The following is a 19,412-nucleotide window of genomic DNA, read 5'->3' as shown; positions in this document are numbered from 1 at the left end:
TGTGGTTCCTAGGGATTGAACTGTCTTCAGGCCTGGCAAGATTCCTTCATCCACTGAGCCATTAATGATTGGTGTGTGTGTGTGTGTGTGTGTGTGTGTGTGTGTGTGGTGTGTGTGTGTGTGTGTGTGTGTGTGTGTGTGTGTGTGTGTGTCTGTCTGTCTGTCTGTCTGTCTTGAAGTCAGAGGAAATCTTACAGGAATCAGTTTTCATGCAGGTCCTAGGATTTAACTCAGGTCATCAGGCTGGCAGAAGTGCCTTCACCCAATAAACCATTTCCTTGGTCCACATCATTATTTAAAGGCTAATAATCTTCCAATGTATGTATATAAAACCTTATTTATCATCCCTATATTGATGGACACTTGGGTTGTTTCTTCCCTTGGCAATTGTAAATAAGGCTTTGCTGTGAATGTTGTGCCAATATCTGTTCAAGTCTCTACATTTTTGTGTCTATGTCAAGAAGTAGAACTAATGGACAATACAGTGGTTCTTCTCTCTCTTTCTCTCTCTCTCTCTCTCTCTCTCTCTCTCTCTCTCTCTTTCTCTTTCTCTCTCTCTCTCTTTAAAAATGAACTGCTGCTTGGCATGGTGGCAGTCAACTTTAATCCCAACACTTGGGAGGGAGAGGCAGGCAAATCTCTGAGGTTGAGGCTAACCTGGTCTACGTAGTGAGTTCCAGGACAGCCTGGCCACATAAAGAGACCCTGTCTCCAAAAAAAAAAAAAAAAATTTAAAAAAATCTATAAATAAATGAGCTCTTTCTATGTGGCTCAGGGTGAGCCCAAGCTCCTGAGCCCCACCCAGCCATTCTTCTGGAGTAGCTAGGACTATAGGCATGTGCCCTTGTGCCATTTCTACCCTTTTATTCTGACCAGCAAAGGTTTGTGTATAAGGGTTCTTATTTCTCTCCACCTCGCTTACCTCTTGGGGTCCTCATTCTTCTACCTCTCAGTGCTGGGGATACAGGCATACACAGCCATGCCGGACACTTTCTGTGGGTGACAGTGACTTGGACTCAGTCCTCATGGTTGTAAGTACATGCTCTTACTCACTGAACAGCTCCCCAGCCCTTAATTATCCTTTAAAGTAATAAAACTAAAAGTCATAAGCACCTAATTTTGAGTCTAAAGTCTATTTTTAGAGACATTATTTTCACAAAACCATGTACTATGCTGTTGATAATTTGCATGCGTTTGGAGATTCTGCTTCTGACCCTGATGGGGGGTAACCCAAGTTGTGTTTTTCTTCCTACATCAAAACCACACAACCAGAAATGATACATGAAGAATTTCTTTCTTTTTGAAAGAATGTTTTTCATACACTGTAAAGAATAGCAGAAATGCCCATGGAAAATAGGATTTTTTAAAAAAGAAGCCATAGCACATACATTGCCCCCCCCACCCCCCCCAACATAAACACAAATCATACAAATAAGGACAAAAACATTTGTTAAAAAGAACAAACCCGCCTTCACATTCCATTTCTGACCGCTGTGCTGGAGGTGGCGAAGCACGTCAGCTCTTGACTGTGGGTGGGAGTGGAGGGGTGCCATGGCATGGAGGATTACTGCACACCATGGAGAAACCAGAGAATGTGGGAGCGCTGCGGCTGGCCAAGTTACCTCCTCTGTGCATTGCAAAAAGAAGCTTAAGGGACAAAAAAAGCATTGGACCTTTGCCATCTATTTAAGGCAGTGTCCTTCCCTCCAAATCATTACTATTTTACTAAAAGCAGCGGCTTTGAGCAGGCTGGAAATACCTAGCATGAGTGTGCTCTAGAAAGAATTGCCTGATGACTGGTAAGATAGCTCAGGTGACAGGCCAGCAGGACGGCTCAGGGGCTGAGGCGCTCTATCTCCAGCACCCACATGGCAGAAGGAAAAGACTTCTGCAAACTGTCTTCTGACTGCCACAAATGCATCATGGCACACTCATGCACACACTAAATACACAAGTGTGTGTAATACAGAAAAAGATGACTCAGGTGGTAAATCACTTGCCACATGGGCTTGAGGACCCAAGTTTGGTCCCCAAAGCCTATGTTAAAAAACCAGGCATGGTGGCTTATGCTTGTAATATCATCACTGGGCATACTGTCCAGCCATCCAAAATGGAGAGTGCCAGGCCATTTTGAGATCCTGTCTCAAAAATAAGGTAGATAGTATTCCTGAGAAACGATACCCAAGGCTGTCTCTAGCCTGTAAACAGTTACACATACAGTTAATTTCTTAAGATGGGCATGGTGCTCTATGTCTGTAATTGCAGCCCTCAGGCCAGAGGTGGAGGATCAGGTGCTCAGAACTGTCCACAGCTTCGCAGGGAGCCTGAGGCCAGAGAGAAGTCTGTGCTCTTTCGCCTCCATCCCACCCCCAAAGAATGGCTGGCTCTGGAATAGAATTTTCTCACTCCACTTCCTTTCAGTGTTGACTCTAGTCCTCGAAGGTGTCTGAGGAGTCTGTGATGTAGACTCTGGAAGCCTCCGGAAGGTCAGAGCAGAGCATGCAGCTGTCTTCCTGCTCAGGACCGTCACTAGTGTTGGCTGCTGTACCTGAGGACAGTTGTATGTGTTGATGGTTAAGTGGACATCCCTGAAGCCTGGGGTTAGTCACTCCTTCAGATTGGCAGTCTGTCTTTCACTCCTGCAGTTGCAAAGGCCAACAAATAAAAACCACAACACCTTGCAGGATTTTCCTTTAACGAAAAAGGTGAATTTTCTGCTGTGGAGGTTTGTGCTGAATGTTAAATTTCCCAGTGTACTCAACACTGACCCATATCATTCTAGTTTACCCTTTAGGCCAACTTGCTAGGACACACCTAGATGAAGAGTCTGGTCCCTTTGAAGAAGATGGCTTCCCCTCCCTCACCATGTGGGCCGTCTTTCTAGTCTGTACACTTCTTCCTCGCTTCTGGGGCCTTGAACCGAGCATGGGCCTTGCGTGTGCTAAGGAAGCTGTACACTAAGCTGCCTTTCTAACCTTGGTCTAGTTTAGTTTTGAAGGTTTATCTCAGTAAGTTGCCTAGACAGGCCTTACCCTCAGAATCCTGCCTTGGCCTTCTAACTGCTGCGATTATAGCCAAGAACCACCACTCTTGGCTTGAATGATTTTTTTTTCAATATAATATTTCTATTGATTCTTTGAGAATTTCACATCATATGCCCAATTACACTTTCTTCCTGGTCCTTCCATGGCGGTCTCCCCACTTCTCTCATTGCACCACTAACAAAACAACAGAGCAAACCCAAAACAAACAAACCCAAGTCCAATTTGTGTTACCTCACTGTCTCGTGGTCAAACTTTCAGTGGCCTGCCTCTCAAATAGAACTGAGGCCTTTGCTTCCAGAACCTCCACCTGAGCCTTGATCCTTTCTCACCTGTGCGTCTGCAGTTATCAGTGTCACTGCCGAGGTAGCTTCCTCGATCTTTACAGTTGGTGGGAGCACATCTTGGGCTTCCACAGTTTCTGGTGACAGCTGTGACCATCAACATAGCCCTTGCCTGTAGTAGACCACGGACCCAGACATCAAACATGGTCTCCAGTGGCAGTGCAGGCCATTCATACCAACATGGCCCCCGGTGGCAGCGCAGCCCGTAGACATCAACTTGGACAGATCCTGGCTGCCTCAGGACTGCTGACCCACGCATGGGCCTCAGTGACACCATGAACCACACTGGTCCTGTGAGGAGGTCCAGGCCATGAAGTGAACCATTCCTCATTCTGGGCCTACATTATTGCTACCAATCCCAAGACCAGACACCGTGTTCAGGACCTGAGATAATATGCAAGCTCCAGGCTACTTCTGCACACCATCCTGTGACCTCACTGGGCAATGACACGCTCCACTGTTGACGTCCGCCCTCACACCTATCACTACCCTGATAACTCCAGCTCCACCTCTCTCCACAGCTTCTTGGTCACATTGTTTCTTCCTAGTGTTGCTAGTTAGCCTGGGCAGAATGAGCATGGGCAGGGGTGGGCTTCTGGTTGGCCAAGGAGGCCCCCCTCTTTTTTTTTTTTTTTGAATGGAAGATTCATATAGACATTTTATAAAGACAGGATTAGAAACTTAAGATAATATCAATGGCTGCTTGTGGGACAGTGAATCTTGCCAGGAAACTTGGTAAGGTAGAGCAGGTCTGAGTCCCCGGAAACTCGGGTACACACCTGAGACTCCCTGCTCCCTGCCAGATTCCTGGCCTGGAAAATGTGCCACACTTCCCACATAAGGAAATGGTGACTTGTAGTCATGTAGGTCCAGAACAAAGTTCTCCATGGTAACAAGGCACCTAGAGGCCCTGAGGGTTTAGCTCTGGTCCACCCTGAGGAGTTGGTATATATCCATTTTCTACGATGAAAAGCCAGTAAACGTATGGATAACATGGATTGTCTCTTTCTGCTGTGGGGGTGCATGGAGAAGGCCTTCACCTGCGGAGCTTCAACCTAAGCTTCCCATAGATGGCCTCCCTGTGCTTCCAGACAACCTCCAGACAACTTCTGCCAGGCTAAGGACACTCTACACCAGGTTCCTTTATGAACTTGGCTCTTCTGTAGAATGCCAAAAAAACTTCCAGAAACCCTAGCATAAGTTTTGAGAAATTCAAACTTTTTTGTAACTTTTAAAGAAAAGATCTATTACGCTACTTAAATTGGGATCTGAATTGGTGTCTCCTAAACTAGTCTATAATTGAATCAGAACATCAAATTCTTTTCCAAAGTCCACTGGTGTTCCATCAAATTCTTTGCCAAGGTATATCAGTATTTCATCATTTAATCTCAAGTTCCCTGAGTTTCTGTGTCTCTAGTTGCAGTCTTTTCATTTTTAAACAGGGCAAGTCACTTGTGACCTATCTAAAGGTACAGTCACAACATCCTTCTGCTGTGACATTATTCCCAGTGTATATTTCACTGGTTACATCTGAGATCATATCCATCTCTTTGATTACTAAGGTTTATCTTTTTTTAAGATTTATTATTCCTTCGTGTGTGTGTGTGTGTGTGTGTGTGTGTGTGTGTGTGTGTTTAAGGAAAGGAGGAACCTGTACAAACTACAAAGGTGTTGGATCCCCCTGGAGTTAGGGTGTTAGAAACCAAACTCATGTCATCTGCAAGAGCAGTATGTGTTCTTAATCACAGGGATATTTCTGCAACTCCCATATTCATTTCTTACCTGGAGTAAGAAATTATGCCAGCCTGGAGTTCCTATTTTGTCATAGCAGTTCTTTCCGCCCTTGTCTGCAGTTTATCAGGGAGAGATGTTCGTCTAAAGGAGGGCTATGCCTTGTTTCTTTCCATACAATATTCTAACCTGAGAAGCACTAATGGGGCTAGAGATGGGGCTTCCGTGGAGTGTCTGCCCAGTGTCTGTGAGGTCCTAGGTTTGGCTTCCAGGAGCATAAAAATTATTTTAAAATAAATGCTTCGCTCTTAGCTCTGCAGCTTGTGCCTTGTATTAAATGTGTTCGGTTTTACATTAATTGTTGTTCTAGGAAATTTGGTGTAGTGTTTCTGGGTACTTGCTGCCATGCTTTAGTTTCAGAGCTTTTGTTTGTTTGTTTTGTTTTGAGTTTTCAATAAAAACCATTGTAGTTTTTAAATGTTTGAAGTTTGCGTGCTTTAGTTTAGCTAGGGCAAATGTTTAAAAATCACAACTTTTTTTAACATTATTGCAGGTTTTTTGTTTTAAACAATGAAGCTGGACTATTGGAGTACTTTGTGAATGAACAGTCTAGAAATCAGAAACCCAGAGGGACTTTACAGCTTGCAGGGGCTGTGATCTCACCCAGCGATGAGGACTCCCACACCTTCACAGTGAATGCTGCCAGCGGGGAACAGTATAAACTCCGAGGTAGGCCGAGACCTTGCACTGGGGCCCCTCAGCAGAAGCTGCTCAGGAACCACTGTCACCGATGACACACCACGGGATAGTCTGAGAACTGCTCTGACAGTTATGAAATCTACTTTTATAATGGTTTTTAAGTTGGCCAGTGAATGAGTCTGTTTAGTGATTTGTTTTATAAATGAAACCCTAATTAGTGATAACTGTAAGACATAGACATTAAAATATTGTTTTATGTCTGCCACAGGCAATTTTTCTTCTTTGCCCATTGTCCTTTTGACATCTTTTAGTGACTAATAACTACAATTGGGTGTGTTAAAATGTCCATATTCATTAAGATAAATTATAATTTACCATGTTCGGTTTCAGGTTGATTTTGATTTTGATATTGGTTTTTGATAAAATCAGGCATGTTTAGGGTGATATGACTCTAGACTTGCTTGAGCTTTTTAAGACAGTCTTGCTCTGTAGCCCAGGCTGGCTTCAAACGCTTGCCCTCTACCTCTGAGAGCTATAATTACAGGCTTGTGCTGCCATGCCTGGCTTATGACCTCTGTCTAGATTAATTTGTGAAGAAATATGTGGGGTTTTTACTGAATAAATATACATATAGTGGCTATCCTACTTGACTATTCTGCTAAGGTCTGAAAGGACTGCTGATATTTCAGATTCTTTTTTTTCCTCCCCCTTCCCTCTCCCTCTTGCTTCAGCCCCACTCGCTCCAGCCCATAGGTTTTTTATTTCTTTCTCATTACGGATGGATGGATGGGAGCCACCATGTGGTTGCTGGGATTTGAACTCATGATCTCCAGAAGAGCAGTTGGTTCTCTTAACCACTGAGCCATCTCTCCAGCCCGATATTTCAGATTCTTTTTTTTTTTTTTTTTTTTTTTTTTTGGTTTTTTGGAGACGGGGTTTCTCTGTATAGCCCTGGCTGTCCTGGAACTCACTCTGTAGACCAGGCTGGCCTCGAACTCAGAAATCCACCTACCTCTGCCTCCCAGAGTGCTGGGATTACAGGCGTGCGCCACTACCGCCTAGCTGATATTTCAGATTCTTAATCAAGGTAGTTTATTTAAATAAGGACATATCAGCTAGCAGTGGTGTCACACCACCAACTTCAATCTCAGCACTTGGGAGACAGAGGCAGGTAAATCTTAGCATTTGAGACCAGCTTGGTCTACAGACTGAGTTGTAGGACAGCCAGGGCTACACAGAGAAACCCTGTCTTGAAAAACAAAAAGACGTAAATAAACAGAAACAAATATGGACATACCACCAGTAGGAACTTAAGATCTATTACCTCATGTCCTCACCTGGTTACAGGGGATTTGTGCACTCCTAGCAAGGGTGACCCTTTAGTCTTCCTGGTCAGTGACATGTTCTGTAAGGAATGCAGCTCTAGCTTTTGCCTTTTACTCATCTATCCCCTGTGCTGTGGACAATTGTGTTCCCCAAATAAATATAAAAGTATGTGATGTCTGTATTCTTCTCATCAGCCACAGATGCTAAAGAACGGCAGCATTGGGTGAGCAGACTTCAGATATGTACACAGCACCACACAGAAGCTATTGGAAAGGTACGTGGGTTTGTACACTATACACAGAACAGGAAATATGGGCTTTATGCATCTAACTGTAGATAATAGAGCCAGTGAGGTAGAGTGTTGCCACCAAGCTTGACAACCTCAGTTTGATCCCTCTGACTCACGGGGTGAAAGAGAACCATCCTTGTCTTCCCATGTGTGCCGGTGATAGTCATACATGCATATACATACAAAATACATGATTGTTTAAAAATACATGGAGACACCATTCACATAAAATTGATACACTATAAAGTATAATCCTGTGGTGTTAGTGTAGTTATAAGATTATGCAACCTTGGGCTGGAGAGATGGCTCAGCAGTTAAGAGCACTGACCACTCTTCCAGAGGTCCTGAGTTCAAATCTCAGCAAACACATGGTGACTCACAACCATCTGTAATGGGGTCTGATGCCCTCTTGTGGTGTGTCTGAAGACAGCAACAGTGTACTCATATACATTAAAAAAAATGACTAAATCTCTTTTTTTGAAGATTTATTTATTTATTTTATGTATATGAGTATGCTGTAGCTGTACTGATGGTTGTGAGCCATCATGTGGTTGCTGGGAATTTTAATTCAGGACCTCTGAATTAAAGGCAGGAGGAGCCTGCTTGCTCCTGCCCAAAGATTTATTTATTATTATATCTAAGTACACTGTAGCTGTCTTCAGACACCCCAGAAGCGGGCATCAGATCTTTTTTATGGATGGTTGTGAGCCACCATGTGGTTGCTGGGATTTGAACTCAGGACCTTTGGAAGGGCAGTCAGTGCTCTTAACCACTCTCTTAAGCCATCTCTCCAGCCCAAATAAATAAATCTTAAAAAAAAAAAAAAAGATTGTGGGGCAGTGGTGGCGCACGCCTTTAATCCCAGCACTTGGGAGGCAGAGGCAGGCGGATTTCTGAGTTAGAGACCAGCCTGGTCTACAGAGTGAGTTCCAGGACAGCCAGGGCTATACAGAGAAACCCTGTCTCGGTGGGGGGCGGGGGTGGGGGGTGGGGAAGAAACCCAAAAAACAAAAACAAAAAAAAGATTGTGTGGCTGTGGCAGCCATGTAACTACAGAATATTTCTATCAGCCCATAGAGAACCCCACGTAATTAACAGCCACATCTGTTCTCTCCTTTGTAAACCCCGGGGGCGAGCAGTTAATCTATGCTCTTGCTTGTGAGGACTTATGAAAGTGACTTATTGCGTTGGCTTTTTCCCTTCGGGGTTCATGTACACTTACCCGTAACGAACAGTTCTCCCCCAGCCCCCTCTTCTTACACTGCTGGTAGCTGGCCTTGAAAACTACCCCATCTCTCCAAGTGTTGAGGTCATAGATACAAGCTACCACGCCAGCCTTGCTGTTCTCTCTCTTCTTTCAATTTGTTTTTTGAGACAGGGTCTCACTCTAATTTAGACTGACCTAGAACTTGCTGGATAGCCCAAGATGGCTTGAAACCTTAAACTCTTGGCAATTCTCCTCTTGGCAATCTTCCTGCCTCAACCTTGTTTTTCTTTTTTCCTTTTCTTTCCTTTCCTTTCCTTTCCTTTCCTTTCCTTTCCTTTCCTTTCCTTTCCTTTCCTTTCCACTCCCCTCCCACTCCCACTCCCACTCCACTCCATTCCATTTCATTTTTTTTGAGATAGGGTCTTATGTATGTCATGTTGACCTGAACATGTGCTTTTCCTGCTTCTCTTCCAAGTACTAGGATTATAAGCATGTTCTACCACATTGGGTTTATATGATACCCATGTCATGTATGAAGTCAAATCCAGGACTTTTTCATACATGTTAGACAAACATTCTGCCACATCCCCTGCATACTTCCTGTCTCCACCTTGTGTGTGTGTGTGTGTGTGTACATGAGTACACACGCACACGTGTTTATGTGGTGTCTCTACATGTTTATCCTCCTGAGTCTCTTCTTACTTTGTCTTACTCTGTGGTTAGAGTAGCTGAGCTAGCCGTAAGCTCCAGGGATCCGCCTGTCTTCTTTCCCAACATTAAGGTTGCAGAGAGTTCCACCAAGCCTAGCTGTTTTACGTAGGTGCAGGGAATCTGAATTCCAGTCCTCACGCTCAGGCAGTAAATGCTTAACTGACAATCACTTTCCTACCCTTCTTGCCTCTGCCTACTAAGCCATAGGATTACAGGTGGGGGCCCCCATATTTGGCTTAGTGTTTTCATTTGATAGATGCTGAGTGAGGTGAACTATAAATATATGGGTTTACATTTCTGGGTGAACATACTACTTTAGAGTTGTGTGTATGTGCCTGTATGCATACAGGTGGAGGCCAGAGTTCAAAGCCAGGGGTCCTCTTCAATCCACCTTTTCTTTTTTGAAACAGGTCTCTCAGTGAACCTGGAGCTCACTGCTTTGATTAAACTAACTGACCAGTGAGCCACAGGGATCCAGCCGCACCCACCTCCCCAGCTCTGGGTTAAAGACTCACACCCCTGCCTGCCTATTTAACACGGGTGCTGGGCATCAGACTCAGGTCCTCCTGGTTTTGTGGCAAGCACTTTACCAGCTGAGCCATCTTGCCAGCCCCTCCTTTCATTTCTTTGAAGAATGTATGTATGTTTGTAGGAGTAGAATTTCTGGGACGTATGACAGGTCGTATTTATGTGTCTGTATATTGGTGTGTATGCATGTGGAGGCCATAGGTTAACACTGAGTGTCTTCCTCAGTCACTCCCTACCTTATTTTTTGAGACAGGTTCTTGAATTGAGCCTGAAGCTCACTAATTTGGCTTATGTGGTAGGCCACTGAGTTCTTGGGATCCACCCGTCTGTGTCTCCCAGTGCTGGGGTTAGTCACTCCCCATCACGCCCAGCTTCTTCTGTGGGCACTGGCGGTCTGAACTCAGGTTTATCATCCTAAAGCTCTAATTACTTAATGGGCTGAGCCATTTCCCTGGCTCCTAGTTTTTCTGTATTCTCCAGTGGTCTCATGATTTTCATCTTATTTCTCAAATGATTGATCATGTTGAATACCTTTTCATGTGCTTGTTGGTTATTAATTTAAGTATTTTTAAAAAAGATTCTTGATTATTCTTCTGTGTGTGCACCTGTGAGTGCATGTGCATCCCTCCCACACTGTGCATGGAGCCGGAGATCTTCAGGGACAGGCAGGCAGGCGCTCTGCTTCAGCACGGGCTCAGGGATCGGAGTCAGGCTTCGGGCTTTGCAGCCGGTGCTTCTGTCCACCTGGCCATCTCACCAGCCCAATAATTTATGTCTTTCTTATGGAAGTGTTTGTTTGTTTGTTTGTTTACCAGGTGTGGCTCTTTAGAGTGTTTTTTGTTTTGTTTAAGATGAGAAGGAGGCACTAAATTGTTGAAATTTGGACATGTCTAAAGAGTAGTACATGAGTAGCTCATTTAAAGGATTTCATATCTGAGGATAACAATATTTTCACCATATTTTGTCTTCAATTTTTTTTCCTTCCTAGCATTTCCCCTACTGATTTTTTTTTTAATTATGATTATGTCTGGGAATGGTGGACCTATAATAATAGCATTTTGGAGGATTTGTGAGTTTGATGCTAGCTTGGGCTAGACCCTTTCTCAAAATACTGCAAACAAAACATTGTGTTTAGGTCTGAGGCCTAGTCTGCAAGTAATATTCTACTCACGGTGCAAACTGCTAGTCAGTGACAGTGATCAGAAAGTACTAGATTATTCCAAGGATACCTGAAGTTTTCTTTAGGTGATGTACTATATTGTTGCATACATAACATGTATATTCCTTATTGTGTTGTCTTTGTGTTTTAGTATTAACATAAAAAATCAGAAAAATGCTATTCCAACAGACTTTCAAAAATATATAAAAAAAATTCTTTCTGAATGATAAACTGCAAATTCAACTTTCTAATTTTTCAGTAGCATAAAATTCATCTTCAGAAATTTGCCTAAGTCAAATCTGATGTTATATAGTCTCAAGATTGTACCTGTATAAAGGCTGAAGTATATGGTAATATGATGGCAAGAGAGCCAACATTGTAAAAAGCACAAGAGAAATTGTTTTCTTTTTCTGACAGAATAATCCTCCCTTGAAGTCCCGGAGCTTCTCGCTTGCATCTAGTGGTAATTCTCCCATATCCCAGAGGAGACCAAGTCAGAATGCCATTTCTTTTTTTAATGTTGGACATTCCAAACTGCAATCAGTCAACAAAAGAGCTCACTTGCATCCAGACCATCTGGTGGAGGTCAGAGAAGTAAGTATGACAGGAGGCCAGGTACTCAGAGCAGCGGTGTGCCTGGTACTCACAGCCTTCTTTGTAAGTTCTGTTTGTGTCTTGAGGGCCTTCAGGGCTTCTCATCCATTCTACTAGGATAAGTGATAAAGACAGTAAGATTTATAGATCCTCTACATTCTTCCTGTCTTACATCTATTTGTGGGGATACTGTGATTTTTTCCAGAATCTATATATTCCTTACTTTTCTTTTCAAAAATCCATTCTTTTTCATTCTCAAATAAAACTAAGGGTTCCTTCATTGTAAAATTTATGGTCAGAGTCATTAGTCTGGGCATGGTAGGCCTTGCCTGTAATCTCATAGCACTTGGAATGCTAAGGAAGGAGACTCACCAGTGTGAGCTACTGCTGTAGTTGGTCTTAATGTGCTGTGTATTCAGTTGCTAAATTCTGTGCCCCGAATTCAGGTTACAGTCTGGACATGGGCGTTGTATAGACCAATATGCTCTAAAGAATGCTCCCCAATAATCTCTGATTGGTCACCCAAAGGCTGGAGCCTATGCCTGGGCAGAGAGGATAGGAAAGAGGGACTAGTGATCAAGTGAGGGGACTCAGAGAGACCGTGAGTGGAGAGAAGGAGAAGAAAGGAGCGGAAAAAAGAGGAGGTCACCATTGGGCAGGATGGACCATGAGCACGTGGCCAAGAGAAGTTCACCCTGAAGATGGAGAGCAGCAAGAGAATCAGCCTAGGTGGTACAAATTGGCAAGTAACAGGGCACTTTTTTTTTTTTTTTGGTATTAACAGCCTAGTGAGACTAGAATAGATCAGAATCTGCCCAGCATAGTGCTACCAGCTTGTTAATAAAATCTCGTGTGTCTGTGTCATTTACTCAGGAACTAAACAAGTTACAGTGGTGCAGAACCCCCTGAAGATATTGAGGAACAAAAGGGAGTGTAACAACGCCCAAAATAATTCTACAGTAGGCTACCGCATAATATCCTGTCTCAAAATGCAGTCAGAGGAGCCATACAGCCTAACTAGAGACTCTCCTTTAAAACCACGAAATGCTCTATATAGGCAGAGGGTGTGAGCTCAGCGCTAGAGAACATGGCCAGGCTAGTGTACACTAGTCCCTGGGCCCAAGCCGCAGAGACCAGATAGGCTGACTGACACATAGCCATTTATTACGTGTAAAGGTAGAGTTAATTCTGATGCTGCCTTATCTCATGATTTTTCTCTTTTTAATTCTACTTAATAAAGGGAGCAGTTAGTTGCGCTGTGACTACTTCAAGTATTGCTTGCTCAGCTATATTTGGTAGAGCTAGGTCACTAAGAAGCAGGTTGTAGAACTAGTCCGTAAATGCCTCAAGTGTTTCAAAACTGAAGGCTGGGGGGAGTGTGCCGTCTGTCAAGATGTGTTGTACTGTGGACTGTAGATGAAGAACTTGACGTTTAGAGAGATGAAGTGATATGCTTTGAGACACACACGACAACTGCTTTGGATTCTACTCCAGTTACATAAACAAGTTATAAAGCATCCTTTTCATTAAAAGCAGTATGTAAATTCTTTTCTTTTTTTAAAACCATTTTTCCTGATATTTTGTGTCGCTAAGTCTTTAAAATTAAAATTTAGGCCAGGTGTGGTGGTCTTTAGTTGGAACATTGAGAGACAGAGTCAGGCAGATTTCTGTGAGTTTAAGTCAGCCTGGTCTACAGAGTGAGTCCCAGGTGAGCCAGAGCTATATAGTAAGACTTTACCTCCCCAAATAAATATATAACCCCCAAGTTTATTTGAAAGTCTGAGAGATGGCTCAGAATATAGAGGTGCTTGACCACCAAGCCTAATGACCAGCACTTGACCCCCAGAGCGTATGTGGTGGGAGAAGAGACTGACTCCTACCACGTAACGACCCACATGTACCATGCATATCATTGTCACACACTTTTGATTACATATATGCTCACACACAGAGAAATAGTGTTAAAAGTATTTTTTAAACCCCTTGTTAAAGGCATCAGCTTATACAAATAACCAAAATTCACACACATATAATCCAAAAATTTAACTTTTAGTTCTTGGATATTAAAATTTATATGACAAAAGTTGTAAAAATCTTAAAGCTAAGACAGCTGCTAACTGTTGTGATGCTCATTACCTTAATCATAAACTAACAGTGTATGAACCTGCAAGTCAGACCCTCTCAAGCCAGCTACCGAGAGCTGCATGTGGTGGCACATACATGTAATCCCAGCACCCAAGAGGCAAAGGCAGGCCCTGCTACATAGACCTATTGTAAAAACAACAACAACAACAAAAAAACACTTTTCATTGTTAGCATTTAAGTTTCTCAAGCGCCTGATTTCAGTCTTACAATAGCCAATACCAAGGTGTGTTTTGAGAAGCATGCTGCACGCAGTAGACATTAACAGATTGTGATGTAACAGATTATGACATGGCCTCTCAGAATGACTCACTGTCCTAGCCATACTTGGGGAGCTCTGTGTTTGTGGTAAAGGAAACCTCAGATGCGGTGTTGCTGGCAGGACAGCCACCCCACACTGACAGGCCCAGCAGCCCACTCCTGGCACTGAGCAAGCATCACTACCTTTTGTACCTCAATGAAAAATGACAATTCGATTTTTTTCCCCCACGAAATGGGAGATCTGAGGCCATTGTCTTGCATTGGCGGTTCAACCACCCGGTTTAACCCTGTCCCTGTCATTGGTATTATGAACATGATTGTTTTTGTAATTTGTTAGTGAGCTTATGATTTGTATATAAAACTACTGAATTTTATGCTCATTTTATATTCTAGTTTTTGTGATGTTTGACAGGGCAGGAGGGTGACAGATTAAAAGAATTGGTCTCAGAATACCCCAAGATAAAGTTCTTTGCACTAAGGAGATTTGTCCCAGAGGATGGGAATAAGGGACAAAGACGGTGGAGGGAGGGAGGGGAAGAGGACGAAGGAGAGTGGGTGGGGATGCTTGTTCTAGAATGGGACCAAGGGCTGCCCCTGGATAAAGAGGAGACAGACGTGGCCCTTAGGAAAATGGCATTTTTTTTTTTTTATCACAGTTATCTAATACAGAAACTCTGTGTTAAAATGATGTGTTCAGTTTTATTTTATTTTATTTTTGGTTTTTCGAGACAGGGTTTCTCTGTGTAGCCCTGGCTGTCCTGGAACTCACTCTATAGACCAAGCTGGCCTTGAACTCAGAAATCCACCTGCCTCTGCCTCTCAAGTGCTGGGATTAAAGGCGTGTACCACCACTGCATGGCTAAAGGTGTTCAGTTTTAATTGGTTAATTAGGTACTCCAAAGGGGATATTTGATTGTTGGGCTTCAGTACTTTGATAACTGGACCTTGGGAGTCAGCCTCAGCAGGAGGAAGCCAAATAAAGAAACAGACCTTGGTAGCCAGCTTTAGGAATGTAATCTAATGGTTTTTAGCAAGCCAGAGGGAATGGGGGAGAAGGAAAAGGCCTGCTAGAGCCACATGGTCAAGTGAGCTAGTGTCTGTCATAGGTGACAGTTCTTTGGTACAGGCCTAGGTTGGCCTTAAGTCAGTCATTCAGTAGCCTTGTTGACCTTGAATTTGAGGCAATCCTCCTGCCCAAACGTCCCAAGTGCTGTGATCATAGGCATGTGCTGCCAGACCTACCTACTCTGGTTAATCCATCAGTTCCCCTTTCTTTCTTTTTAAGTTTGTGAGTGTATGCATCTGTAGAAATGTGTGTCACATATTTGTGGGTACCTTTGGAGGCCAGAGCTATCAGAGTCCCTGGAACTGGACCTAGAGGTGACTGTGAGCCACTTGACTTGATGCTGGGTATTGAACTCATATCCTCTAGAAAACTAGTGTGTGATCGTAACTGCTAATCCATCTCCATGTTTTTATAAGATTGTTTTTTTAATGTATGTGTATAAATGGTTTGCCTGCATGTATGTAAGTATACCACATGCATGCCTGGTGCTACAGAGGGCAGAAGAGGGGATTGAATCTTCTGGAACTGGAGTTGTGTATGTTCTGAGCCACCACGAGAATGCTGGGAACCAAATGCATGTCCTCTGCCAGGGCAAAAAGTGCCCTTAACTGCCAAGCCATCAAGCCATTGCTCTAGCCCCCTTTTTAATTTTTAAGGTTTATTCTCTTTCACCTGTAGGTAGTTAGGAGTTTCCTGTTATGGGTTCTGGGAACCAAACTTGGGAACTTTGGAAGATTAGCAAGTGCTCTTAACCATTGAGCCATCTCTCCACCCGCCTTTGTCCTCGCCGTCCTCGCCATTACTATTACTATCATCATTATCGTCATCATCAGCGTTACTTTGAGATAGAGTCTTGCAGTATCTACCAGGCTGGTTTCTAAACTTCAGTCTTCTTGCCCTGTCCTCCCAAGTGCTGATGTTGTACCATACCTGCACTTTTGTCTTGTTTTGCGCTGCTAGAGAATGAACCTAGAATCCCTTGTGTGGCTGACAAGCACCCTACCATTGAGCTACATCTCCAGCCCTTTTCTAGTTCTAAAAATCTTTTGGTAGGATTGTTAGGACTTTCTAAGTATAGAATCATATCATGAGCAAAAGGAACAATTTGATTTTCTGTGCCTTATTGTTTTGGCCCTAATTTCAACAATTACATTAAATAAGAGTAGCAGTGAGAGTGGACACTTACCTTGTTTCAGATGTCAGCAGAAATACTTCACATTTTTCCTCTTTTATAGGAATGGCTTTGTTGTATGTAGTCTTTATCATGTTGAGATCTGATCCTAACTTAGCAGGGTACTTTATCATAAAGGATTGAATTTTTTAGGTTTTCTTTTTGCATCTGTGTTGCTCAGAGCCTATAGTCACCATCCCCCATCCCCCAGTCCTTAGGTGATCACAGGACTTACGCTAAACCAGAGCTCTACCCCGGAGCTCCTGTGTCCCGGCTCTGTCTTCTCCTTTTGTGGTATGGTCTCACCACATGGGGTAACAGGCTTCCCAGGGTGGGGATGTCCCTGCCCTATCTTTTTGATGGAACCCTTTTAGGACCATTGCTCTTAATTCTTTCTTAAACATCTGGCTAAGCACTGGGCATGGAAGTGCATACCTTTAATCCCAGCACTTGGGAGGCAGAGGCAGGTATCTCTGTGAGTTCAAGGCCAGCCTGGTCTACATAGTGTGTTCCAGGACAGTCTGAGTTACAGAGAGAGACCTGGGGTGGTAGATAAGGCTCCTAATCAAAGAAGATCTTAGTTCAAATATTTTTTTTCTGAAAAGTTTTTATTGTAGTGCTTGCTCTAAAACCAGCCTAACAATAACCAGAACAAGAAGTCTCCTGTCTAGGAAGTTAGGTGAGGGGTGAGGCAGGGGCTACAGTGCTTTCAGCAAGCTCACAGCAAGCTAAGTGTCAGAGGAAGGTGATGTAGGGAGGCCCAGACTGTGGAACTAAAGCCTCAGCACTGCTGTTGACTGTTCTGAATAGTCTTTCTGTGACTTGGATAAAGCAATACTGTTAGAAAGTGGCAAGTATTGTAAGCTTTATTGCTTCCAGAGAAAAAGTACAGCTGTCAAAGGTCATGATCCTCAGTTGATAAGCACCATTAATACCCTTTAATTGAAAAAAGCCTAATCAGGGCTGGAGTGGTTATGACCACTGGCTGATCTTACAGAGGACCTGGATTCAATCTCCAGCTCCCATGTGGTCCCACACTACTGTTTGTAGCTCCAGTCCAAAGGATTTGATGCACTCTCTGGCCTGTGGGGGCACTATATGCATGTGGTACGCTTATTGTAAGACTCAAGGAGTCTCAACTTACCACAGAGACCCCTGAGTGGACCACTCGGAGACAGGAATCAATGCAAAAAGCAAGAGGATTTTTATTATTATCCAGCATGCTGGGGTCACCCTGCACATGGAGACAGAATGACATGCACTCCAGGCTGGGCGGGCCTTTTATACAGTTCTTGGGCAGCCGCCATTAGGCACAATGTGATTGGCAGAACAGTGTTACCTTTAAACTAATTGCTTGATAGGGGATGAGGTAGGTGGCCAATGGACTCTGGGCCTTTCCTTGCTGCAGGGACTGACCACCCTGTGGTCTGAGGAGTGTAGTTTAGCCTCTCCCTTCTGGGAGGGGCCAGTGTTCTATGACCTTTTCAAAGTTTCTGAGTTAACCCTTTCAGTATATATGCAGAGAAAAAGACCCAAACATATAAAATAATAAAATAATTTTTTAAAGCAAGAAAATAGCCTGGCAAACTTGAGATAAATTTCCAAGCCCAATAGACCCTGAAAGTGCTTCAGAGAATGCATACTATTATTTAAATGGCCTGCAAGCATTAAATAGGTCATGCTGTGAGTGAGACCCACAGGACTGCTCTTTTCCTCAGATGATGTCTCATGCGGAAGGACAACAACGAGACTTAATGAGACGGATTGAATGCCTTCCTGCTTCTGGCCTTCTCAGTTCCTTGGACCAGGACCTCTTGATGCTCAAAGCTACTTCCATGGCAACAATGAACTGCTTAAACGACTGCTTCCACATTTTGCAGCTGCAGCATGCCTCACACCAGAAGGGTGCCCTTCCGCCAGGTGAGTCAGAGGTCAGGGAGGGTTTAACACTGACCTGGAAGGGGCTGTACTTGGGTCGCTCTAATGGGGAGGGGGGGTTGAAAAGAAGGGAGGGAAGAAAAAAAATCAATTGAGTCTCTTGGTTTTTAGTTGGCACACTAGTGTGATTCACACTTCCTGATTGTGTCCTTTTCTGGAATTCAGAATAATTTTAGTTCTAATATTTAATATTATACCTTTAGAGACCTCAAATTCATCATGTCAGAAGATAAATGAGTGGCATCCCTCTCCATTCTCATTTTCTGGTGCTGAGGGCAGAGTCATTGCAAGCGTGTCCTGGCCTTCAGCTCTGTCCACTGCTCATATACTCCCTAGTACTACTACATTGTATTATATCCTATTATGTGTTTTTACTAAATATCAGGAATATTTTTCAGGGTACATTCTTATGCTAAGTAGCATTTTACTGCTTATATACATCCTTAAGTGAGTACTTTAGTTTACTCTCCTAATTTGAACATAAGATGAGTTACCCTGATATAAGAAATGTGGGCTAATTTTAGTTAATGAGCTTGTTAGGAAAATGAAACAGCTTCTGTCTGGTCTATACCATTTAATCTTTAAAAGTCTATCAGGCAGCACTGGTACTGGGCACTAGATTAAATGGTATTTATAATGTAAAACATTGTGAAACTTTAGTGAGGCTTAAACTAATACAGTCTTATTTTTTGATGGTTCTTCATGACTAAGAAAAGATGTATGAGTAAATTAAATTCTTCCATGACATGAAAAATGAAATCTCTCTTCGGAAGAATGTCAACTCCATGAAGTCATATTTTCACCTCATTAGTTCATATATAAGGTGTCACTAATTAGCTAGGGCTGATTGTACTCACTGTGTATCCTGGCTAGCCTCAGCTACTCCTGCCCCAGTTTCCTGAGTTCTAGGATGACAAGTGTGTATTACTGTGCCTGGACCATAGGGTCTGAATATATGTTATCTAAGGACTCGGTTGTATGTGTGTGTGTTGATTTGGAGGGGCTTGATGTCAGATCGTTGGTTTGATAAAGTCTTATTTTAGTTTCTAGTTAGCTCAGTAGCCTCCTAAAATCGGTCTTTTAATTAATGGTCATGTATATTTTATTTTTAGAAAAACTCTGGATAGTGATAGCAAAAATAGTTATTTAGAGGGAGAAGGTTTTCATTTCTGTACAACTTTATAATAGGCCCCATGACCTTAACC

The 19,412-nt window shown here is 43.1% G+C and overlaps 1 protein-coding gene across 5 annotated transcripts in view; it reads left to right on the top strand.

The window, feature by feature from the left end:
- Nucleotides 1-19,412, top strand: part of Osbpl11 (oxysterol binding protein like 11) — a 61,575-nt gene that overhangs the window by 12,383 nt on the left and 29,780 nt on the right. For 4 of the 5 annotated variants that reach the window (XR_007973484.1, XR_007973483.1, XR_007973482.1 and 1 more), the window contains 4 exons: nucleotides 5,670-5,845; nucleotides 7,336-7,415; nucleotides 11,453-11,629; nucleotides 17,988-18,189. Coding sequence is in view for 2 of the 5 variants with exons in the window: in XM_052158230.1 (XP_052014190.1) it covers nucleotides 5,670-5,845; nucleotides 7,336-7,415; nucleotides 11,453-11,629; nucleotides 17,988-18,189 (635 nt within the window). In the remaining 3 variants the exon portion in view is untranslated. The remainder of the gene's footprint in view (nucleotides 1-5,669; nucleotides 5,846-7,335; nucleotides 7,416-11,452; nucleotides 11,630-17,987; nucleotides 18,190-19,412) is intronic. The other variant, XM_052158231.1, reaches the window with a different exon arrangement.

The sequence above is a fragment of the Apodemus sylvaticus genome, chromosome 15 (assembly GCF_947179515.1).
Source record: "Apodemus sylvaticus chromosome 15, mApoSyl1.1, whole genome shotgun sequence".
In the NCBI taxonomy this organism is placed as follows: Eukaryota; Metazoa; Chordata; class Mammalia; order Rodentia; family Muridae; genus Apodemus; species Apodemus sylvaticus.
Note: the sequence above shows the minus strand (reverse complement) of the source record. Positions and strands in the feature narration are given on the sequence as shown.